Raw genomic sequence first — 25,962 nt, 5'->3', positions numbered from 1 at the left:
CTAGCAGGGCAGAAATTTGACGAACTGACTTGTTGGAAAGGTGGCATCCTATGACGATGACATGTTGAAAGTCAATAAGCTATTCAGTACGGGCCATTCTACTGCTAATGTTTGTCTATGGAGATTGCATGGCCGTGTGCTCGATTTTATACACCTGTCAGTAAGGGGTGTGGCTGAAATAGCCAAACCCACTACTTTGAAAGGGGTGTCCAATACTTTTGGCCATGTAGCGTATGTGAAAACAGTGTTTCTATGATCTGTGGTTAGAAAAATAAGAAAAAAGGTAATTTAAAAAATGCTTCTCTGTGACATCACAGGGTACGATTCAAAATAAGAAAAACTGATTTAAAAAAACCTGCAACAAGTTTCTAGTCAGAGGGAGTGTATTTTCTTACTCCCCAGGTAACCGAGAATGTCAGTGTTTCAAAATGTCTTAGAGACAGGTGTCCACACTTTTGACTGGTACTATAAATATATATCTATATATTACATACACAGTTTAAGTCGGAAGTTTACATACACCTTAGCCAAATACATTTAAACTCAGTTTTACACAATTCCTGACATTTAATCCTAGTAACAATGCCCTGTCTTACTTAGGTCAGTTAAGATCACCACTTTATTTTAAGAATGTGAAATGTCAGAATAATAGTAGAGAATGATTTATTTCAGCTTTTATTTCTTTCATCACATTCCCAGTGGGTCAGAAGTTTACATACACTCAATTAGTATTTGGTAGCATTGCCTTTAAATTGTTTATCCTGGGTCAAACATTTCAGATAGTCTTCCAGTCTTCCACAAGCTTCCCACAATAAATTGGGTGAATTTTGGCCCATTCCTCCTGACAGAGCTGGTGTAACTGAGTCAGGTTTGTTGGCCTCCTTGCTCGCACACGCTTTTTCAGTTCTGCCGTCAAATTTTCTATAGGATTGATGTCAGGGCTTTGTGATGGCCACTCCAATACCTTGACTTTGTTGTACTTAAGCCATTTTGACACAACTTTGGAAGTATGCTTGGGGTCATTGTCCATTTGGAAGACCCATTTGCGCCCCAAGCTTTAACTTTCTGACTGATGTCTTGAGATGTTGCTTCAATATATCCACACAATTTTCCTCCCTCATGAGGCCATCTATTTTGTGAAGTGCACCAGTCCCTCCTGCAGCAAAGCACACCCACAACATGATGCTGCCACCCCCGTGCTTCACGGTTGGGATGGTGTTCTTCGGCTTGCAAGCCTCCCTCTTTTTCCTCCAAACATAACAATGGTCATTATGGCCAAACAGTTCTATTTTTGTTTCATCAGACCAGAGGAAATTTCTACAAAAAGTACAATCTTTGTCCCCATGTGCAGTTGCAAACTGTAGTCTGGCTTTTTTATGGTGGTTTTGGAGCAGTGGCTTCTTCCTTGCTAAGCAGCCTTTCAGGTTATGTCGATATAGGACTCGTTTTACTTTGGATATAGATACTTTTGTACCGGTTTCCTCCAGCATCTTCACAAGGTTCTTTGCTGTTGTTCTGGGATTGATTTCCACTTTTTGCACCAAAGTATGTTCATCTCTAGGAGACAGAATGCTTCTCCTTCCTGAGCAGTACGACGGCTGCGTGGTCCCATGGTGGTTATACTTGCGTACTATTGTTTGTACAGATGAACGTGGCACCTTAAGGCGTTTGAAAATTGCTCCCAAGGATGAACCAGACTTATGGAGGTCTCCAATTTTTTGTCTGAGGTCTTGGCTGATTTCTTTCGTTATCCCATGATGTCAAGCAAAGAGGCACTGAGTTTGAAGGTAGGCCTTGAAATACATCCACAGGTTCACTTTCAATAGGCTAATTGACATCATTTGAGTCAATCAGAAGCTTCTAAAGCCATGACATAATTTTCTGGAATTTTCCAAGCTGTTTAAAGGCACAGTCAATTTAGTGTATGTAAACTTCTGACCCACTGGAATTGTGATACAGTGAAATAATCTGTCTGTAAACAATTGTTTGAAAAATTACTTGTGTCATGCACAAAGTAGATGTCCTAACAGACTTGCCAAAACTATAGTCTGTTGACAAGAAATTTGTGGAGTGGTTGAAAAACTTGTTTTAACCTAAGTGTATGTAAACTTCAGATTTCAGCAATATATACACAGCGGGGCAAAAAAGTATTTAGTCAGCCACCAATTGTGCAAGTTCTCCCACTTAAAAAGATGAGGCCTGTAATTTTCATCATAGGTACACTTCAAATAAATCCAGAAAATCACATTGTAGGATTTTTAATGAATTTATTTGCAAATTATGGTGGAAAATAAGTATTTGGTCAATAACAAAGATTTATCTCAATACTTTGTTATATACCCTTTGTTGGCAATGACAGAGGTCAAACGTTTTCTGTAAGTCTTTTCACACACTGTTGCTGGTATTTTGGCCCATTCCTCCATGCAGATTTCCTCTAGAGCAGTGATGTTTTGGGGCTGTTGCTGGGCAACACAGACTTTCAACTCCCTACCAAAGATTGTCTATGGGGTTGAGAGTGGGAGAACTTGCACAATTGGTGGCTGACTAAATACTTTTTTGCCCCACATATATACGATAAGCTTGAAATAAGCATGGTTTGATTGACCTAACAATCAAAAAACATTTTATTTGAGCTTTCCTAATGAACCAGAAAATCTGTAGCTATTTATGTTTGTTTATCAAAGATAACTCATTGGTCCTGCTTTGAAGGATAGTGTACCACTCGGGATTTAATTGAAGTCAGAACCTTCCATGTAAGAATGTAAACATAATCAGCAAAATGTATAAAAACGTATCATGTTAGTTCAGTACTTTTGGTCCAACAATGATTTGTGTTTTTAATCATTTTTGGATTCCTGTATGACTCAGCACTGCCTTCTGTGTTAAAGACTATGACAGCGCAGCCCTTGCACACTCTTGTGATAGGAAAAGGCATTGTATGTTCTTGTGAGAAACGTTGAATGCTTTGGAGTCTCATCTCATCACTTGTTCATAAATGTCAGTTTTTCAGCAAATCTAACAGTTAATTTACTAAAGGCAATGAAACTAGTAAAGTACCTTAAAAAACAAAAAACAATGCCAAAAACAAAGGAGAATTTTTACAAGGAGCACCTTTACAAGCATAGGAAATAGACCTGGCTCAGTTTCCCGATAGCGATGGAATTTAGGCCCACGACTGTTTTAACGATGCATCTTTCTTACAACAGCCAAAGATGTCACATGCGTTTTCCAAAACAGCATGTAGAGAACAGTTGCTAGTGAGTCGGAGTGTCGATACAGATAGGTTCGAAAGATAGCGTTGCTGATCAGATCTAAAATCAAATATTACTATTTCACATGACAGATCAGCTCCTATAGAGATGAACATCTACGGCTGCAAATATTGAGGCGGTTTATTCTAATGCTTACCCATAAAAAATGCACATTAAATCCCCAATGTTAGGATACACGTCATGAAATATATTGAGACATTTCAGACAATAGCCTAAAAGTAGTGAAATAGAAGTCAGTGTATTGAACATGAACTGTATTTCAATATGAATGAACTAGGCCTATAGCCTACTTTAGGCTATTTATATTTAATGCAGTCATCTCGGTTTTCATTTGAAGCATTATTTTATACTTCACTTGTTTTATAGCTACAGTTTACAGGCCTCCTGGGCCATATACAGCGTTCCTCACAGAGTTCCCTAAATTCCTATCGGACCTTGTAGTCATGGCAAATAACATTCACATTTGTGGTGACTTTAATATTCACGTGGAAAAGTCCACAGACCCACTCCAAAAGGCTTTCGGAGCCATCATTGACTCAATGGGTTTTGTCCAACATGTCTCCGGACCTACTCACTGCCACAGTCATACTCTGGACCTAGTTTTGTCCCGTGGAATAAATGTGGATCTTAATGTTTTTCCTCATAATCCTGGACTATCGGACCACAATTTTATTACATTTGCTATCGGAACAAATAATCTGCTCAGACCCCAACCACGGATCATCAAAAGCTGTGCTATAAATTCTCGGACAACCCAAAGATTCCTAGATGCACTTCCAGACTCCCTCCACCTATCCAAGGATGTCGGAGTACAAAAATCAGTTAACCACCTGACTGAGGAACTTAATTTAACCTTGCGTAATACCCTAGATGCAGTCGCTCCCCTAAAAGAAAAAAAACATTTGTAATAAGAAACTAGCTCCGTGGTATACAGAAAATACCAGAGCCCTGAAGCAAGCATGCAGAAAATACCAGAGCCCTGAAGCAAGCATGCAGAAAATACCAGAGCCCTGAAGCAAGCATCCAGAGAACCGGAACAGAAGTGGAACTACACCATACTGGAAGTCTTCCGACTAGCTTGGAAAGACAGTACTGTGCAGTATTGAAGAGTCCTCACTGCTGCTCCATCATCCTATTTTTCCTATTGAGGAGAATAAGAACAATCCAAACTGAATTTTTGATACTGTCGCAAAGCTTACTAAAAAGCAGCATTCCCAAGAGAGGATGGCTTTCACTTCAGCAGTGATAAATTAATGAACTTCTTTGACGAAAAGATCATGAGCATTAGATAGCAAATTACGGACTCCTCTTTAAATCTACACAACACCGCCAGGACCTAGGATCAAGGGAGACAAGTTTTTTAATACAATATCTCTTGACACATTGATGAAAATAGTCTTGGCCTCTAAACCAAGCTGCATACTGGACCCAACTAAACTACTTAAAGAGCTGCTTCCTGTGCTTGGCCCTTCTATGTTGAATATAATAAACGGCTCCCCATCCACCGGATGTGTACCAAACTCACTAAAAGTGGCAGTAATAAAGCCAAACCTTGACACAGAAAAAATAAATCGAATCTCACTTTCATCTCAACATTTTTGGAAAAAGCTGTTACGCAGCAATTCACTGCCTTGCTGAAGACAAACAATGTATACAAAACAGTTCAGTCTGGTTTCATACCCCATCATAGCACTGAGACTGCACTCGTGAAGGTGGTAAATTACCTTTTAATGGCGTCAGACCAAGGCTCTGCATCTGTCCTCGTGCTCCTAGACCTTAGTGCTGCTTTTGATACCATCGATTACCACATTCTTTTGAAGAGATTGGAAACCCAAATTGGTCTACACGGACAAGTTCTGGCCTGGTTTAGATCTTATCTGTCAGACAGGTATCAGTTTGTGGATGGTTTGTCTTCTGACAAATCGACTGTACAATTCAGTGCTACTCTAGGTTCCATTTTAGGACCACTATTGTTTTCACTATATATTTTACCTCTTGGTGATGTCATTCGTTAACATGTTAACTTTCGCTGCTATGCGGACAATACACAGCTGTACATTTCGATGAAACATAGTGAAGCCCCGAAATTGACCTCCCTGGAAGCCTGTGTTTCAGACATAAGGAAGTGGATGGCGGCAAATGTTCTACTTTTAGACTCGGACAAAACAGAGATGCTTGTTCTAGGTCCCAAGAAACAAAGAGATCTTCTGTTGGATCTGACAATACATTTTGATGGTTGTACAGTCGTCTCAAATAAAACTGTGAAGGACCTCGGCGTTACTCTGGACCCTGATCTCTCTTTTGACGAACATAAAGAGTATTTCAAGGACAGATTTTTTCCATCATGGTAACATTTCAAAAATCAGAAACTTTCGGTCCAAAAATGAAGCAGAATCCTGCTAGAATCCTGACTAGAACCAAACAATTTGATCATAATACTCCAATGCTAGCCTCCCTACACTGGCTTCCTGTTAAGGCAAGGGCTGATTTCAAGGTTTTACTGCTAACCTACAAAGCATTACATGGGCTTGCTCCTACCTATCTTTACGATTTGGTCCTGCCGTACATACCTACACGTATGCTACGGTCACAAGACGCAGGCCTCCTTACTGTCCCTAGAATTTCTAAGCAAACAGATGTAGGCAGGGCTTTCTCATATAGAGCTCCATTTTAATAGAATGATCTGCCTATCCATGTGAGAAACGCAGACTCGGTCTCAACCTTTAAGTCTTTTTTGAAGACTCATCTCTTCAGTAGGTCCTATGATTGAGTGTAGTCTGGCCCAGGGGTGTGAAGGTGAACGGAAAGGCACTGGAGCGACGAATCGCCCTTGGTGTCTCTGCCTGGCCGGCTCCCCCCTCTCCACTGGGATTCTCTGCTTCTAACTCTATTATGGGGGCTGAGTCACTGGCTTACTGGTGCTCTTCCATTCTGTCCCTAGGAGGGGTGCATCACTTGAGTGGGTTGAGTCACTGACAAGATCTTCCTGTCCGGGTTGGCACCCCCCTTGGGTTCGTGCCGTGGGGGAGGTATTCGTGTGCTATACTCGGCCTTATCTCAGGGTAGTAGGTTGGTGATTGAAGATATCCCTCTAGTGGCAAAGTGGGTGGGGTTATATCCTGCCTGGTTGGCCGTCCGGGGATATCGTCGGACAGGGCCACAGTGTCTCCCGACCCCTTCTGTCTCAGCCGCCAGTATTTATGCTGCAATAGTTTGTGTCAGGGGGCTAGGGTCAGTCTGTTATATCTGGAGTATTTCTCCTGTCTTAGCCGGTGTCCGTATGCTCCCTCTAATTCTCTCTCTCAGGAACTGAGCCCTAGGACTATGCATCAGAACTACCTGTCCTGATGACTCCTTGCTGTCCTCAGTCCACCTGGATGTGCTGCTGCTCCAGTTTCCACTGTTCTGCCTGCAGTTATGGAACCCTGTCCTGTTCACCTTGTGCTACCTTGTCCCGACCTGCTGTTATCAACTCTCTCTCTACCGTACCTGCTGTCTCTAACTCAATGATCGGCTATGAAAAACCAACTGACATTTAGTCTTGGAGATGCTGAACTGTTGCACCCTCTACAACCACTGATTATTATGATTTGACCCTGCTGGTCATCTATGAACATTTGAACATCTTGGCCATATTCTGTTATAATCTCCACCTGGCCCAGCCAGAAGAGGACTTGCCATCCCTCATAGCCTGGTTCCTCTAGGTTTCTTCCTAGGTTCTGGCCTTTCTAGGGAGTTTATCCTAGCCACCGTGTTTCTACATCTGCATTGCTTGCAGTTTTAGGCTGGGTTTCTGTACAGCAATTTAACTTCGGCTGATGTAAAAAGGGCTTTATACATACATTTGATTGATTGTATGAATTGCAAAGACATTGGGAACATTGTAGTTGTGGTCAACTTTGTTCTGAAGTTCTCGGCGGACTTAAAGAGATGGATAAACTATGTGATTCTATGTGTAACGGATGTGAAATGGCTAGCAAGTCAGCGGTGGTGCGTGCTAAATAGCATTTCAATCGGTGACGTCACTTGCTCTGAGACCTTAAAGTAGTGGTTCCCCTTGCTCTGCAAGGGCCGCGGCTTTTGTGGAGCGATGGGGTAACGATGCTTCGTGGGTGACTGTTGTTGATGTGTGCAGAGGGTCCCTGGTTCGCGCCCGGGTATGGGCGAGGGGACAGTCTAAAATTATACTGTTACATATGCATAAAGTGTATAAACTGACACGAGAGGGCAAAAAAAAAGCATGCACTTAGTTGTTCTACGCATGGTCAGGCAGGCGTGAGATTACATGCATTTTCAAGTACAACATTAATAACAATGGCTCGAAAATATAAGGATGCTCCTACAAAGGTTCTAACGATTAATGTAGCCTGAAAACACTTCGTTAACCGGGCCATGGACAGGAAGTTGATTTGCTGTAATCACACGTTCACTGTTAATAGTGTGACAAAACAAACAAGGAGTCCAATCGCCATAAAACATGTATTGAGAAACAGGCTAAATGTCCTATAACCCCCATCATAAAATCAAAACAGTCGTTTGTATATGGTTATTAAAACACAAGACAACCACTTTTTGGATGAAAATGATCATGTGAGGTAGTAACTAGGAAATGTGGTTAAGGACTAATCTTTTTGTACTGAAAAAATATTTAACTAATCAGTATGAGTGTACCTTTAGTGAAAAAGGAACAAAAACATTTTTAAAAAGTGTGTCTAAAAATCCTATTCCAGCAACATAACATTAAATATTAGCCATTGGCTGAATGTCACATTTGGCAACGCTATATTTACTTTTTTCACATCAAGTTGTTAGCTCATGGTTTGGATGGTATCCGGGTGTACACATATTCTTCCACATAGATTTTAACTCATGATCAAAATAAATAGTAAAAACTTCCAAAAATGTTGTTCTCCGTTCTTGATATTAAGATTTCACCCAAGATCCCAGAATATTCTTTTTAAATTGAGATTGATAAAACATGGCAACATTATCTGTTCAAATCATCTAAACTCAGCATTAGAACTGTAACCCATCACATTAGAACGCAGTCTTCACGAGCATGCTTTCAGAAAAATACTGGCCCTGAGTATTTGACTTCTGTATGGAGTAAGGTAATGTGCCTGTATAACCTGGGAATTGCTCTCTGCTAGCCAGTTAACCATTAGAAATGACTGATATATTTTGGCATAGTAAATGCTTGATCAATGATGGTGAGAAATGGTGGCGTTGGCTAAATCCATATGCAGTTTGTGTCGTGAGGGTGAGATAAATTGCAAACAAACGAAGCACACTGAGGTATTGCACACATCAGTCCTCTTCATCACTCAAGGCATCATCTTCATCAATATCCACACCCTGGAACAGCCTAGAAAACACCAAAGAAACACATAAGTAAAATGTAATTTTTACTAATTATGAAGTCAATAAAAAGGTTAGATAAACATTCTATGAGCATAATCTTGATTTATCGTACATCTAAATAGCCACACAAAGCCAAACGTCAATGAAGCCTTCCAAAAAAGGAAAGAGGACAATAACAAAGCTACTCACTGGTTGTAGCAAGGCGAGGAGGGGTTATTGAAGTGGCTGTAGGGGTTGACAAGTGTGAGCTGGCCCAGACACAGCCAGCAGAAGTACTGCTTACACGAGGTGCAAGTCATCTTATTGCAGCCATCTACCTTCTACACAGAGAAACCAGAGAAGATGATCAATCAAATGAACCTATAGATAGAATCATGGGGGTTAAAACAACCCAAAAAATCCCATGACTGAAACTTGTCAGATCAATTGTCTGGGTCCAAGTTAACCTCCCCTTCATGTTAGAAAGTCACGACCATCATAGTTAAGGAAAGAAGATCATTCTGTACTGATTCGAGTCCCCTTGCTTAAGGGGTCCATGGTCCTCCTTGGGATAAATGTTTATGTAGAAGGACTGAGAAGCTCAGTTCTGGTGACATTCTACTCCAAAATTAATTCAAATAAAATGCTAAAATATAAATTCCCCTTCCAGAAATTGGCCCAATAACAATTATTTTACCATATTGGACCATGTATATAGCTTATTCATATTCTATATGATCAAATGTGCTATTAGCAATAAGAAGGAATACCTGTAGCCCAAATTATGGCTATATCCGCGGGGCAGACGGGTTTAGGGCCATGAAATATTGTGTGGATGAAGGGTGTGTGGGTGGCATGAGAGTTTAATAAAGAGAAAATAACACCTTCAAAAAAATATCATCCATAAATCTATAATTCTTGTTCAATTTATATGCTACATAGATTTTTTTCTTACATCCTTTTCAGCTGTCTGGCAATAGTGCGTAAGCCTAAACTTTAGGGCCTAACTGTACGCGCGCAAAATAGCCTACACTTTCGGAGACACACAGAAAAAGTTCATGTCGATCCACAGAGACAAAAAGGACAATGTCAGAGTTGAAAATAAAGAGGGCAAAAAAAGGAATGTTTGGGAAAGATTTGGTGAAGTTGTAAAAGAGGATGATAGCAGTGAGGTTACAGTACGTGATGGTTGTGAAGCGCTATACAAATTTGACATTCAAAGATGGGGACTTCAAACAGGCCTATGCCACGTCAAGGGAACTGTAGCCTACTAATGTTCAGAAGGGTTAAATGGAAACTAAAATCTAGACACTGACTGTTATGAGGATTCTGTGTTATGCACTATAGCCCGTTACCATATATGTGATTGAATATTATCTGCTGTTGGCTTGTGTGGATGTATGTATGTGTTATGCAACATAGCGGACTTGTTAACGGTTTTAGGGCCATGGGCCTTTCTCATGATGGAAAAATACAGAATAAGATGAAGACAGGAACTGTGCAATGAGTTGGGGGGGGGGGGGGGCACATTCAGAACGTAGTGTTGCGAGAACAAACTGTCTTTTGTTAGATAACAGGAGCCAGGTACCTGATAACTGCATATTCTACACAGCTACAACACTGACCGCTGAAGCGCTTAGGGGGCTGGGACCAGCTCTGCGCCAACAATCAACGATAGGCTGGGTGAGTCTAAACCACGCCCAGTCTCTACTCTGACAGGCCGGCTCGGAAGCAGGAACTATTTCTGTCAGAGTATATTTATAATATCTTTGTAAAGAACAAGTCAGTTCTCTGTTTGCCCTGCGAGGTGGGACAGAGAGCCCGTATATACGAAAATTGCATTTACCACTTATTGCTTAGCTAATAAAAATACATAGCATACAATCGGTGACTCATTGTCATATTTATCCTGATACCAGATTCGAATTGATGCGACCCTAACACTGTGTCTATAACTGCTCACATAGCCTTAATATTAACTCCTGCAGAATTAAGTATTTATTGCAGTAAAATGATACACCAGATGTAGGCAACATTTTGACTTGGGAACAGGAGTGGAGAAATATGATTTATTTACTTCAGCATCTTGAGAGAATGAGCTGTTAGCTAGGCCTATAGTCTGGAGGAGGTGCCATCTTTATCAGCACTATAAAAACAGATAGCATTTCAACTACAAAATATGCATCCATGCAGAACTCAAATCTTACCAGAAACATGTTGGGCTGTTTGTTTTGGCATGTCGGTTAGGACATCTACTTTGTGCATGACACAAGTCATTTTTACAACAATTGTTCACAGACAGATTATTTCACTGTATCACAATTCCAGTGGGACAGAAGTTTACATACACTAAGTTGACTGTGCCTTTAAACAGCTTGGAAAATTCCAGAAAATTATGTCATGGCATTAGAAGCTTCAGATAGGCTAACTTGACAATTGGAGTCAATTGGAGGTGTACCTGTGGATGCATTTCAAGGCCTACCTTCAAACTCAATGCCTCTTTGCTTGACATCATGGGAAAATCAAAAGAAATCAGCCAAGACCTCAGAAAAAAAATTGTAGACCTCCACAAGTCTGGTTCATCCTTGGGAGCAATTTCCAAACGCCTGAAGGTACCACGTTCATCTGTACAAACAATAGTACGCAAGTATAAACACCACGGGAGCATGCAGCCGTCATACCGCTCAGGAAGGAGACGTGTTCTGTCTCCAAGAGATGAACGTACTTCGGTACGAAAAGTGCAAATCAATCCCAGAACAACAGCAAAGGACCTTGTGAAGATGCTGGAGGAAACAGATACAAAAGTATCTATATCCAAAGTAAAAACGAGTCCAATATCGACATTACCTAAAAAAGACCGCTCAGCAAGGAAGCTCCAAAACCGCCATAAAAAAAGCCAGACTACGGTTTGCAAATGCACATGGGGACAATGACCATCGTTATAATGACCATCGTTATGTTTGGAGGAAAAATGGGGATGCTTGCAAACCGAAGAACACCATCCCAAACGAAGCACGGGGGTGGCAGCATCATGTTGTGGGGGTGCTTTGCTGCACGGGGTGCTTTGCTGCAGGAGGGACTGGTGCACTTCACAAAATAGATGGCCTCATGAGGGAGGAAAATTGTGTGGATATATTGAAGCAACATCTCAAGACATCAGTCAGAAAGTTAAAGCTTGGGCGCAAATGGGTCTTCCAAATGGACAATGACCCCAAGCATACTTCCAAAGCTGTGGCAAAATGGCTTAAGGACAACAAAGTCAAGGTATTGGAGTGGCCATCACAAAGCCCTGATCTAAATCCTATAGAAAATTTGAGGGCAGAACTGAAAAAGTGTGCGCGAGCAAGGAGGCCAACAAACCTGACTCGGTTACACCAGCTCTGTCAGGAGGAATGGGCCAAAATTCACTCAACTTATTGTGGGAAGCTTGTGGAAGGCTACCTGAAAAACATTTGACCCAAGTTAAACAATTTAAAGGCAATGCTACCAAATACTAATTGAGTGTATGTAAACTTCTGACCCACTGGGAATGTGATGAAAGAAATAAAAGCTGAAATAAATAATTTTCTACTATTATTCTGACATTTCACATTCTTAAAATGAAGTGGTGATCTTAACTGACCTAAGACGGTGCATTTTTACTAGGATTAAATGTCAGGACTTGCGTAAAACTGAGTTTTATTTGACTAAGGTGTATGTAAACGTCCGACTTCAATTGTGTGTGTGTGTGTGTGCGCGTATGTATGTATGTATGTATGTATGTATGTACACATACCTCATTTTCTCCCAAGTCCCTAAAAGTATTTTTCTAAGCTGCATGTATATAATTATAAGTTTACTAAAAACAGCCTAATAAAAATGTCAGAAATTCTAAGAAGAAACATATCTAAAGTCAACAACAAATCCTGCAAGCCCGGTGTAAAGATATCTTCCTGCAGTCTCGGACTGTAGCCCTGGGACCTCAGATTTTCACTTTACCACATACAGGCATAGTCTGCATTTACCCCATTGGACACATCCTGATGTATATATTTATAATAAATGAATAACCATCACCATTATTCACTCAGTTGGTTTTTATTTTTGTTTGTTTCTATTACAAAGTATGTCATTACCTTTAAGAGCTCTGTTGGGCAGCTGAGCCTAAACCACGCTCCTGGAAACTCCTAAACCACGCTCCTGGAAACGCCTAAACCACGCTCCTGGAAACGCCTAAACCACGCTCCTGGAAACGCCTAAACCACGCTCCTGGAAACGCCTAAACCACGCTCCTGGAAACGCCTAAACCACGCTCCTGGAAACGCCTAAACCACGCTCCTGGAAACGCCTAAACCACGCTCCTGGAAACGCCTAAACCACGCTCCTGGAAACGCCTAAACCACGCTCCTGGAAACGCCTAAACCACGCTCCTGGAAACGCCTAAACCACGCTCCTGGAAACTCCTAAACCACGCTCCTGGAAACTCCTAAACCACGCTCCTGGAAAATACTAAACCACGCTCCTGGAAAATACTAAACCACACTCCTGGAAACTCCTAAACCACGCTCCTGGAAACTCCTAAACCACGCTCCTGGAAACTCCTAAACCACGCTCCTGGAAACTCCTAAACCACGCTCCTGGAAACTCCTAAACCACGCTCCTGGAAACTCCTAAACCACGCTCCTGGAAACTCCTAAACCACGCTCCTGGAAACTCCTAAACCACGCTCCTCCTGGAAACTCCTAAACCACGCTCCTCCTGGAAACGCCTAAACCACGCTCCTGGAAACGCCTAAACCACGCTCCTGGAAACGCCTAAACCACGCTCCTGGAAAGCCTAAACCACGCCCCTGGAAACTCCTAAACCACGCCCCTGGAAACTCCTAAACCACGCTCCTGGAAACTCCTAAACCACGCTCCTGGAAACTCCTAAACCACGCTCCTGGAAACTCCTAAACCACGCTCCTGGAAACTCCTAAACCACGCTCCTGGAAACTCCTAAACCACGCTCCTGGAAACTCCTAAACCACGCTCCTGGAAACTCCTAAACCACGCTCCTGGAAACTCCTAAACCACGCTCCTGGAAACTCCTAAACCACGCTCCTGGAAACGCCTAAACCACGCTCCTGGAAACGCCTAAACCACGCTCCTGGAAACGCCTAAACCACGCTCCTGGAAACGCCTAAACCACGCTCCTGGAAACTCCGGTTGTAAAACAATGCCATACATGCAATTGAAGGATAAGATAAATAAACATGGTAGCAATGGAAAACTAGGACCCAGTCTTTTTTTTTTTTTTTACAACTGAAACTGCTTTCAAAAGGGTTTTCCCACGATTGCATTAAGAATTGTAGTACATTGACTGCTTGTCAGAATAAATATTCCTCTCGAGGCACATGTATCTCGCATAAAAAGACAACAAGCCGACTAAGTAAATAGGTAAACTATTATACTATGGGGTTGTCTGATTTTGTTTTAACATTATATGGCAAAAATAGAAGCACTGGAAAGTTCCATTCTGAGTGATAAAGTATAGGTTTTTGAATGACTTAGCCAGCAGCTACAGTCCGAAATGAGCGCTGTGGCGATGTGTATTACAGACTTTCATTCCTTTCATCTGAACATCAATGTCATCAACAATCATGCATGTCAGTTCAGTGCACACAGCATGACAGAGAAAAGAAAATATTTCAGAATACATTTATCTGGGAATATATTTCATAGAAGTCTGTATTAGGCTGTGTCACCTCCACGAGTGCAGAGATTGTTATTGGACATCTACAATGATCTCAAAAACGACCTCTTCAGAATCCATATGATGGAAATCTGTCACAATGATGGAACTTTAACCCTTGGGATCGGGTCAAAGAGAGGGTGTTTAATATCTGTCCTGTTTCACACATGTACAAGTGTGGAACCTGTACAGTGTGTGGTGTGAAACGGAAATGTGTTTTTTTGCAAATCAAACTCCCCTGGAGACACTCCGATTGGGGTCATGGGGTCAGCCATTAATGATGGCGACCCGGGAGAAATTGGGGTTAAGTGCCTTGCTCAATAGCAAATCAAAAAATGTGTTTTACTGGGGATTCGAACTAGTAACATTTTGGTTAGTGGCCGAACGCTCTAACCGCTAGGCTACTTGCAACCTCATGTAGGAGCAGCAAAACATATCCAAACTAAATAACACAGTCTTCTTGTGCAGAGCGCAACATACCTGTATGTTAGTGCCACAGCGCGGGCAGCCTTTACAGTTCTCATAGAGCCAGTCCCTGCTGAAGGACTCCTCCACGGCACGCTGGATAACTCGCTTCCCAAAGCGCTGCTCCATGAACTTCTTCCCCTCGGCACTGGCAGAGATATACTCATCCCTTAGGCCTTGCAGCTCATCTACATGGCAGGAGAGAGAGGCCCCTCTTAATACCAAAACCATTATTCTAACCTCCATTTAGATTGTGCACAGCATATAACTTATTAACATGTCAGGTAATATAATATAGACTATGTAATACAATGTACAATTATTTCCTTTACCTGCTGTGACCTTGCAGTGGGACAGGCCGTGGTATCCACGTTTGCAGAGGGTGCAGAAGGCGTACTGACAGGCAGGGCAGATGCCCATGGTGGTGTCTTGCTCCACCATCACAGCCTGGCAGCATGACTGGCGAGGACAGTACACCACATCAGCCATCAGGTCCAGGCTGGACTGAAGCAGGAGACGGTCATAACGAGTAAACAACTCCTCCCCGACAAGGAGCTTGACCTGTACAAGGGGCAGTGTATTAGTTAGTACTCATAAGAGGACCATAAGAGCTCATTATTGTCATAAGAGCTCATTTAAGAGTGGAGTCAAAAGTTACCTGTGAGGGCATAGCCAAGGAGGTGCACTTGGGCTCGGGGCAGTTAAGACACTGAACGTTGCCGTCGCGGATCTGAATCCCGAAGTACTCTGTCATGCAGGCCTTGCAGTACACGTGCTGGCATTCCTTGAAGCACAGGCAGCTCGAGCCCAGCTTCTCCATGAAGCAGATGCTACAGCAGAACGCCTTGCCGTCAAACACCTTCTGCCTTTGAGCTTCGTCAAAGTCCAGTAGCTGAGGTAGGATATGAGTACGGGGATCCACCACCAGCACAGCACGGGGGTCCAGCTCCAGCAGAGACTCCAGTTTGTCTTCCTCCCCGATTATAGTCCCCGCCCGCTTCACAGCAGCCTTGCTTCCCTTCGAGTCAACCAGAGCCTTGCCTGCCTTAACAACCTCTAGTGGAGACTTGACATCCAGGAAGGCAAACGCCTCCTCCTTGAGGAACTGGATCCATGTGTAGAGGACAACACAGCCCTGGTTCTCCCCCCACAGCTCATCCAGACGCTTGCAGAGAGAAGTCATCTGAGGGGTAGAAAAAAAGGGTTTGTCAGGAAGACAAGGGGAATGTTGTTGAAAGATGTTATTTGATTTCTTACAATGGTGCGTCTGCCTCACCTGGTCCCTTGACAGCCATTTGGAACTTAGTGTATAGACCGGCGATGAGGAGGAAGGGTAGTCGGCAGGAAGTTCAAAGTTAAGCACCAGGGGAGGTAGGAAAGATACGTCATATTCTGTGTGCTTGTCTCCTGACAGAAAGAAACACATTCAATTTCAGGTTAATGTTGATTAATAAGTAGTATTAATGTAGAGGAAAGGAAACACAGCCTTACCTTTGACTATCAACTTGAAATTAGGAGGAAGTTCAAGGCATAGTTGTATTTCTCCGCCTTGTGCCGATTCAGCTCCGTGAAACTCCTCTTCGTCGTAAATACTCGCTAGAGCAAGCAGCTCATCCTTCTGCGCTGCCTGGTCCTCCGACATTCACATTCCTGTGAGGCAACAACAGTAAAACTAAACCATAGAAAGAAGAATGAATAGAACGTCACCATTCATGTCAATGATGGTATGATGGGTGACCTGGTGGGCATTGCGAGTGTACCTATAGGAGCAAAGCAGGAAGTTTACCTATCAATCTGTGCTGTGATGTCTTCAGTCAACCACAGATGATCCGTTATATATACACCTGATACTGTAGTGGCCACTCTAGCAATGAAAAGAAATGTCTTCAAAAATGGAAGGCAGTCAGGAGGCAAGATTAGGTGGGACCATTTTAGCCAATGAGAGGGCAGATACGCCAGCAACTTTAATATTCACGTTGACTAAGAGACTGACTCAAAGACAACTGAATTGATCAATCTTTTGAGCTCTATGGACTTTATCCAACATGTTACTGGGCCCACCCAGAACCGCGACCGTACTCTGGACCTGGTTATTACCAAGGGGCTTTCTATTGGACCTGGTTATTACCAAGGTGCTTTCTATTGGACCTGGTTATCACCAAGGGGCTTTCTATTGGACCTGGTTATTACCAAGGGGCTTTCTATTGATATATCCTCTATTGTTGATGTTGCTTTATCTGATCACCACTGTGTATTTGACTACCTTGTTGCCCATAGCAACAGGGTAATACTGAACACATTATTAAGAAACACTATCTGACCTCTGAAGTTGCTACAGAATCAGCTATTATGCCTGCCTCTCGTGATGATTTAGTTGATAACTTTAATACTAAATTAAGGGCAAACATTGATGCCATAACTCCAGTACGGTTGAAAAAGGCCACTTCCAATCGGAGAGCGCCTTGGATGAGGAAACTAATAAATTAAGATAAATTACACAAAGACAGAGCAGAAGTGGAGAAAGTCATAGTTGCAAGTCCATTATGATATTCTGATAGAGCAACTAGGCAAATATAACAAGGCAATTAGAAATGTCAGACGTGCACATTTTTCTAACTTCATCACTATTATTCAGACTAATTAGAGAGTGCTCTTCTCGACCATTGATGGCCTGATAAATTAGGGCTGGGTGATATATTGAATAAATTCAAATGTATGTTTTTGCGCAAAATTCCAAAATGCCTGTTTTGCAAGAATCAAGGTTTTATTATTTTTCATTGTTATATCTGCTTGTTCTCATGTTGTCTAAACTCCTTTGCTCTTCTGGGCACCTTGGCATTTACACCAGAGATCTGTATATAATGACGAGATGCATATCTCCACCCTAACAATGGGAGTCGTTGTCCCAAATGCGGGAAGGCAGGCAATATAAGCTTAGGTCCAAAAAAAGCCCATAGAAATGCATTGGCCTTATTTTAGCAAGAGTGAAACCTCTCGCTGCGCCTCTTCCTTTTTGGTTTACACGCACCAAGCCCCTCCCCCTGCCTCTCACGCCAACAAAGTTGAGAGATCACATCTTCCTCTCTGACAAGCGGTTTCAACTAGGGCTGGGCAATATGGGCTAAAAATTGAATCAATTTTTTTTCAAACTTATGGGCGATTCACTAATATATATATATATATATATATATATATATATATATATACACACATACATACATACTTCTTTAAATACGTTTTTACTATAAAAACAGGTCAAATACACCGCATTTCAACAGTCAGCAATAATCTAATGAATGAAGGGCTTGTGAAGTTATACCTAGGCTAAATATAAGCCTTCCACAACCATAAGGCCCAATAATAATTTAATTAATAATTTCTCCTGCTTTTTTTGTTTTTGCAATAGTCACTAATCTGGCTTTCAAGTCGGTCTCTGAAAATAAAACTAAAACCATGCATAATGTACATTCACTAATAGTGACAAACTTCTTGAGCAGTCATTAGGCTATAGAGAATAAACACAGGTCTCAACTATTCCTCAAGCCCACGTGACAGTGATTAGCCAGCTAATCTTTAGATTTCAAGTTTAGCCAACTTGACTAGACAGCTAGTATAACAATCTTTGGCTAAAATACTGATTCTGTTGGACCAAAGCTGAAATGCAAATGCAAGCGAGTTGAAAGTAAATATTTCAGCTTTTATTTTCATAGGATTTTTTTTTATTTTTTCCTGTGATGCACATTGCATTTCATGTATGACATGTTCTGTATAAATAAAGCTTGATAGCTTACTTCTTGCTCTAATTTTTGTTTGCATCCTCACTGCCCCTCAGTCGTACCAGTCATTATTAGAGCCAACACAATAAGGGAGAGAAACAATCAAATCATTTCAGAAAGAGGATCAAACGGTGTGCTTTCTCTCTGGGTATATAATTAGGGCTCAAAATTAATGGGTGTCCTGTCGTCCATGGATAAACAAAATAGGTCTGGGACGGTTCAGATTGTGGGAATGTTCTGGAACGATATTACGAATTGTGCTGAACTATCGCCTACAAAAACACCCCCCTCAGAGAGAGAGAGACAGCTGCATGTGAGCTCACATTTTTCAACATATTTTTTTACAAAAGGATAGATTTGGAGGTAGATAGATTTTTCAGCAGGTACATATCCAGGATGCTAACCTCCACAGCATGGCCTTCGCTGCAGATCAAAACTCCAAACCTACAACCTCATTTTGACCAAAATTAACCAGAGATTACTGCTGCCAAGGTTTCCTTTTTCCAAGCTATACAGAGGGTGCTCTGGCAAACAAAGAGAGACCTGAGGACACCAACCAACCTGGAACTGAGTAAATAGTGTTGTTTGATGGTATTTTGAAAGCCCAGAAGAAGAAGAAAAATAATAATAAGTACATGACAATAATATTTTACTTTACGGGGACTGAATGCTGAGTTAAGGCTCCAAGGACAAATTCAATCATCACTAAGGTGTGAATTAAAAGGTGTCGAGGCCTTTGGGCCCAACAAGTGGCAGGAGTCTTTGAAGCATCCTCTGAAGCCCCCTCCTGCTGTTCAAAGACCATTTACTGGCATTTTCTACATTTCTGCCTCCAGAAATAAAAGCTTCTCCCGTTGCCTGCTGCTTGGATGCCACCTGGCGATCTGTTCACCGTCTGCACTGGCCCGTCTCCCCCAGTCTGGTACAGGTACCCCCACCACACTCCCCCCTCTTTCCCGAGCTTTTGCTCGCCTCCAGCACACGCGCACTGAGTGACTCTGAACTTACAATGGCTAGCTCTAAGTAGTTATATATTCACATTTTTTTCTTGTGCATTTTGCCTCATGACTCCCAACCGTGGGACAGACTGTTTGTTCCCACACTTGAGACTGACTATTGGATACATACTTTTGGCCTCCCATCCTATTCTAAACACCTCTCGTCAGCTTTTTTTTCATTCAAATCAAACTTTGCCACATGTGCCGAATACAACAAGTGTAGACTTTACCGTGAAATGCTTACTTACAAAGCTATTAACTCTTCTTGAACTGCACTGTTGGTTAAGAAAATATTTACCAAGTAATAATTTTAAAAATAACTAACAATTATGAGGTTATATACAGGGGGCACCAGTACTGAGCCTGTGTGCGGGGGTACAGGTTAGTTGAGGTGGGGGGGGGGGGTGACTGGAGTCTGACACCACCTATTATATAGGTCCTGGATGGCCGGAAGCTTGGCCCCAGTGATGTACTGGGCCATTCGCACTACCCAATGTAGCGCCTTACGTTCAAATGCCAAGCAGGAAATACCAGGAAATGATGCAACTGGTAAGGATGCTCTCGATAGTGCAGCTGTAGAACTTTTTGAGGATCTGGGGACCCGGTCTTGGTATGTTTGGACCATGATAGTTTGTTGGTGATGTGGACACCAAGGAACTTGAAGCTCTCGACCCGCTCCACTACGGCCCAGTCGATGTTAATGGGGGCCTGTTCGGAAAGGCTTTTCCTATAGTTCACGATCAGCTCCTTAGTCTTGCTCACATTGAGGGAGAAGTTGTTTTCCTGGCACCACACGGCCAGGTCTCTGACCTCCTACCTATAGGCCGTCTCATCGTTGTCAGTGATCAGGCCTACCACTATTGTGTCGTCAGCAAACTTAATGAGTCGTCGTGATTGGCCATGCAGTCGTGGCTGAACAGGGAGTACAGGAGGGGACTAAGTACCCACCCCTGAGGGGCCCCTGTGTTAACCACATCTCAGTAATGACCAACACATCTGGATTGGAGCTGTGAACCCACACTTTCAATTGATCTATTTTAGGTAATAAGCTTCTAGTGTTAACGTGCAGAAGACCCAGGCTTTTACAAAAGCAGAAATCAGTGAAGCGGATATCAGAGCACACGTCAGAATTGGGGCTAGCAACAGTAGATGGGCCAGGGTGTACATGCACATTTCCAGATAACATAAACAATGCAATCAAGGCATGGCACAGGACAGGGAGAGCTCTAGAGTGCTGTTTTATGACATCTGCATGTGCATCAGATGACAACAAGATCATATTGTACAGCATTTTCATGAGGTAACATGAACGCTATCGGTAGCCGACGTGAACAAAAACATTGACAAAGCCGCTGGGCCAGAAGGATTTTCAGGACGTGTACTCAAAGCATGCGCGGAGCAACTGGCAAGTGTCTTCACTGACATTTTCAACCTCTCCCTGACCGAGTCTAATTATCTCAATCTCTTCATTCAAAGACTCAATCACGGACATGACAAACATGACTGGCCTTTGGCCAATATTTATGTAATTAAAAGTCTTGTTATAGTTCGGCTACATTCTCTGGCACCTCCCTCATGTCAGTTAGCATTGGTGTGAACATGAGGCTCTAATCAATATGAATTTATACAACAGGTGGGTTTAATCCTGATTGGTTAAAACCGCATTCCAGCCGGTGTCTATTCCACAAGTTGCCACCAGCTAAATCTATGATGTTAAAAAAATGCCTATTAACTCTGCACCATCTGACTGCGCAATCCACTATCAGCCCAGCCAGGCAACTTATAAACTTGATCTCCATTACAAAAAGCATCTAGACATCTCACATTTATTTTAGACTAACATTTTGTTTTCAACAGCGAAGATTTGTATAAACAAGTTTCTCTGACATTTGCAACATTGAATTTGTTTAAATATTAAATCTTCTGCTGTCCCATAGTAACGAACGTGTCGGGAGTCGGGAAGAGACAGTTTTTCTCAGCCAGTCGAAATCATGAACCAGCTGGCATCATTTTTATGGATATATAAAAAAGCTTGTTTGCCATCTTTCCAGCTTCAGTTTGAAATGATTGTGTTACTGTAGCTGTGTTAGTTGGTTAGCTCCCCTGAACAACAGTGTCCTGACGAGTGAGCATTTTCTATTCCAGGTGAAATCGCGCCTCATTAGCTCATTGTTATGGATGCATCCAAATAAATGTCACTAGAAAACAGCTTAAACAAATGCAGCTACTTTGCTGTTATTCTGGCTGTACTTTTTGACATTACTAAGTTAGCCGTAGTTGGCTAGCTAGCAAGCATGGGATAAGAACATTGCCAGCCAGTATGGCAATGGAATATTTAGAATGAATGACTGGGTCGTGTCTCTAGAAACCCTAGATTTGTGACGGGACTAGATCTTGTGGAAGGATGAAATAGTATGCAAATTTGTCAGTCATCACTTGAATATGTTGGTAACCCATTGTATAAAATTGATAATGCCCTCAAAGCCGGTGTTGAGGATATTCCCTGCCCTCAACTTCATCTCGGGCATAACACCCTTGCCAATATTTGGCTATAATTTGACATGTAGCCTAATTATTTATATAATTATGCAAAATGTATAAAAATATTATTCCAATGTTGGATTTTTTAGAAACAATAAATTAAAATGTGAATTTCTGACTCAGTTGACAGCAACATTTATCTGTCAGTAGTATGTTACTCTTATTTGCCTTTTAAATCACTATGAAAGACCTCGGTCCTAAGAGTGGACCCATGTTAGCATATCAAAACATATTTTTTAAATTTAGGATGGTTCATCTTCAGTTTGGGACGGATTAAAATTGCACTTTGGGACGGTGACAAAAAAAAAGTTAGTCTCGAGCCCTGTATCTAGCAAGCTAGCTAGCTAACATTGGCCATCAAATTTAAGTCAGGAGAGAGAGTGGCGCGCAGAGGTGAGGCCAGAGAGGAACCAATTAACTCTATTACTAACAAATTATTGATTGATTAATAGTCAAATAAAAATGAACTCTTGATGGATCTCCTCTCTCTCCTTCCCAGTGGGATGGATGGCAGTGGAGGCTGCTGAGGGGAGGACGGCTCATAATAACGGTTGGAATGGAGGAAATGGGTTTGATACCATTCCACCTACCATTTTCTGAAACTGGTTGTCAGTCAGAGGCTGCGTTTATATACTAATTTTGGGGACTTTAAACCAATTAATTGTTACAAAAGGTAAAGAAAGAAAGTCTCTTTGCAATCAGCAAAAACACATGTCGGCGCTTTAAGGTTTAACCAGTGTATCCAGAATAGCACTGGTGAAGCTGTGTCTGTAGGTCATGGTGGTTGGAATAGAGAAAAAAAAGAAACCCAGCTAAGTGGGGATGAGGGCTCACCCTCTGCACACACCTGTTGGTTTTATGTACTGAGCTGATGGGGTGATCCAAAAATAATGCCTATTAAGTGGCCTATTTGTTCCTCAAAACCACCACTGGCTATAGAAGGGATTTGCCGATTTGAGATTTAAAGCAATAGAACATCTAAACATTGCATTTTGTTTATGCCACCTTCGTGAATTTGACATTATACTAACAGCAAATCAGAACAATGTATTTCAAGGCACTTAGCCAGCTAAAGTTATATCAAATTTTATTGGTCACATACACATGGTTAGCAGATGTTAATGCGAGTGTAGCGAAATGCTTGTGCTTCTAGCTCCGACAGTGCAGTAAATATCTAACAATTCCCCAACAACTACCTAATACACACAAATCTAAAGGGATGGAATAAGAATATGTACATATAAATATATGGATAAGCGATGGCCGAGCGGCATAGGCAAGATGCAATAGATGGTATAAGATACAGTGTATATACACTATCATCTCATATGTAAGATAAGTAAACATTATTAAAGTGGCATTGTTTAACGTGACAAGTGAGTCTGTAGGCAGCAATAGAGCCCGGTAGGATGCTCTCAATTGTGCATCTGTAAGAGTTTGTCAAGGTTTTAGGTGGCAAGCCACATTTCTTCACCTCGCTGTCTGTGTGAGTGAACCTTTTGGGATTATCCGTGGTGTACGCCGAGGAACTTAAAAAAGGGGGTGCTACCTCTGCTGTTTCCTGAAGTCCACAATCATCAGTTTTGTTGACATTGGGTGAGAGGTTGTTTTCCTGACACCACACTCAGAGTGCCCTCACCGCCTCCCTTTAGGCTGTCTCGTCGTTGTTGGTAATCAAGCCCACTACTGTTGTGTCGTCTGCAAACTTGATGATTGAGTTGAAGGCGTGCATGGCCACGTAGTCGTGGGTGAACAGAGAGTACAAGAGGGGGCTGAGCACGCACCCTTGTGGGGCCCTAATGTTGAGGGTCAGCAAAGTGGAGATGTTTCCCACCTTCACCACCTGGGGGCAGCCCATCAGAAAGTCCAGGACCCAAATGCACAGGGCGAGGTTGAGACCCAGGGCCTCCAGCTTAATGATGAGCTTGGATGGTACTGTGGGGTTGAATACTTTTGTAAGAATGCTGTACATACAGCTCAGCATTCCTCTTGTCCAGATGGGATAGGGCAGTGTGATGGCGATTGCATTTGTGGACCTATTGGGGCTAGGGTGGCAGTGGGTCTAGGGTGGCAGTAAGGTGGAGGTGATAAGATCCTTGACTAGTCTCTCAAAGGACTTCATGATGACAAGTGAGTACTACGGGGCAATAGTAATTTAGTTCAGTTATATTTGCCTTCTCGGGGGGGGGGGGGGGGGGTTATACACAGCTGTGACGATAACTGACGAGAATTCTCTTGGGAGATAATATGGTCGGCATTTGATTGTAAGGAATTCTAGGTCAGGTGAACAGAAGGAGTTGATATGTTGTTATGGTTACACCATGAGTCGTTAATCATGAAGCATACACCCCCGCTCTTCTTCCCAGAGAGATGTTTATTTCTGTCAGCGCGACGCATGAAGAAACCCGGAGGCTGTACCGACTCCGACAACATAGCCCTTGAGATCGTATTAGGGCCTAGGGTTGTTACAGAGCTACTTATGAGCATAGTTCTAGTTGAAACTGTGTAGCTTCCATACTAGTTAGTCAGGTAACGTTAACATGTCTGTTAAGATTATAACATTAGATCAGCTTTTCCCCCAAACTTGGTCCTGGGGACCCCAAGGTGTACATGTGTTGGTTTTTTCCCTAGCACTACACAGCCAATTCAAATAATCAAAGCTTGATGATTAGTTGTTTCTATGAATCAGCTGTGTAGTGTTAGGGAAAAAAACAAAACGTGCACCACTTGGGGTCCCCTGGAGGGGGGGGGGCATTTCTTCGGTGATAGTTAGGCAGACCAATTAGGATATTTTTTCATGAATTGATCTTTTTACTAATCACATCAATTAAGATCTGATGTAATGTGTCAAAATACCAATTAGTGGGAGAAAAGAAAAATCAGAATTGGGCTGCCAGTCTAAACCTAACTATCACAGCCAGTGTAACTTTATAGAAAACAAAAACCAGCTGACATGTCCCTCCATGGAATTAGTTTGACACCCCTGTTAAAGAGAATCAACTCACGGGGTGTCCTAAAAGCAGTCCCAGGGACCCAAGGGGTGCACGTTTTGGTTTTTGCCCTACTACACAGCTGATTCAAAGGAACAACTAATCATCAAGCTTTGATGATTTGAATCCGATGTGTAGTGCTAAAGCAAAAACGTCCACCCCTGGACTGAGTTTGGGTAAAAACGTATCTAACGTTATCTAGCTAGAAACGTTAACTGACTAACAAATATGGAAGCTAGCAACCGACACGGCTTCAAATAGTTATTTCTATGTTCTAGAGTGGCTCAGTAACAACCCTAGGCCCTAACACGATCTCAAGGGCTAACTGCCTTGACCGTCGTATCGATAGTAGCTAAATTAGCTAACTAATGTTAACAGCATACTAGTAGGTAACTCACTAGTTACCGTTTGTTAGGCTAGAAATGTTGGCCTACACACCTTCATTTGTTAGCTATAGTAGCTATCATGAGTAATCAGTCACTGGTTAAAAGATGTAGATTACAAGCATTTTCTTAGATCGTGGTAATGTAACGATGTGTTATTTACCTTATATTCCAGCCCCACTAAAGACTTTTGGATGATGACATACTTCTGTCGCGTTCCAGACAATGCGGAAACTCCCGACTGGAAACTCGTTGGAAGATTATGCTGCGTTCAAGACAAATCGGACATTTTCGACCTGGAAACAAAGTCGTTGGTACGCATAATGGAGCGTCCTTAGATCTGCCAGGTAATGGGTGCCAGGGAATGGTATCAAACACATGGACACCATGTATGTGTTAGATGCCATTACTGTGAGCCGTCTTCCCCAATTAAGGTGCCACCGGCTGCCTGACCCGTAGGATGCCGGTACGGAGTGACCATGTTG

At 42.3% G+C, this 25,962-nt stretch overlaps 1 protein-coding gene across 1 annotated transcript; it reads right to left on the bottom strand.

The window, feature by feature from the left end:
- Positions 1–7,737: 7,737 nt before the first annotated feature.
- On the bottom strand, positions 7,738–25,962 carry LOC115136217 (E3 ubiquitin-protein ligase RNF14-like). Its single transcript, XM_029671793.2, has 8 exons — positions 25,641–25,962; positions 16,281–16,439; positions 16,066–16,196; positions 15,448–15,972; positions 15,122–15,350; positions 14,805–14,977; positions 8,823–8,953; positions 7,738–8,637 (listed from the first exon to the last, which is right to left on the bottom strand). The coding sequence occupies exons 2-8, from the start codon at positions 16,429–16,431 to the stop codon at positions 8,580–8,582; spliced, it is 1,398 nt and encodes a 465-aa protein (XP_029527653.1). The 5' UTR covers positions 16,432–16,439; positions 25,641–25,962; the 3' UTR covers positions 7,738–8,579.

Source organism: Oncorhynchus nerka, linkage group LG10 (genome assembly GCF_034236695.1).
Source record: "Oncorhynchus nerka isolate Pitt River linkage group LG10, Oner_Uvic_2.0, whole genome shotgun sequence".
NCBI classification, from domain to species: Eukaryota; Metazoa; Chordata; class Actinopteri; order Salmoniformes; family Salmonidae; genus Oncorhynchus; species Oncorhynchus nerka.
The sequence above is the reverse complement of the archived record's forward strand: the minus strand, read 5'-3'. Positions and strand labels throughout refer to the sequence as shown.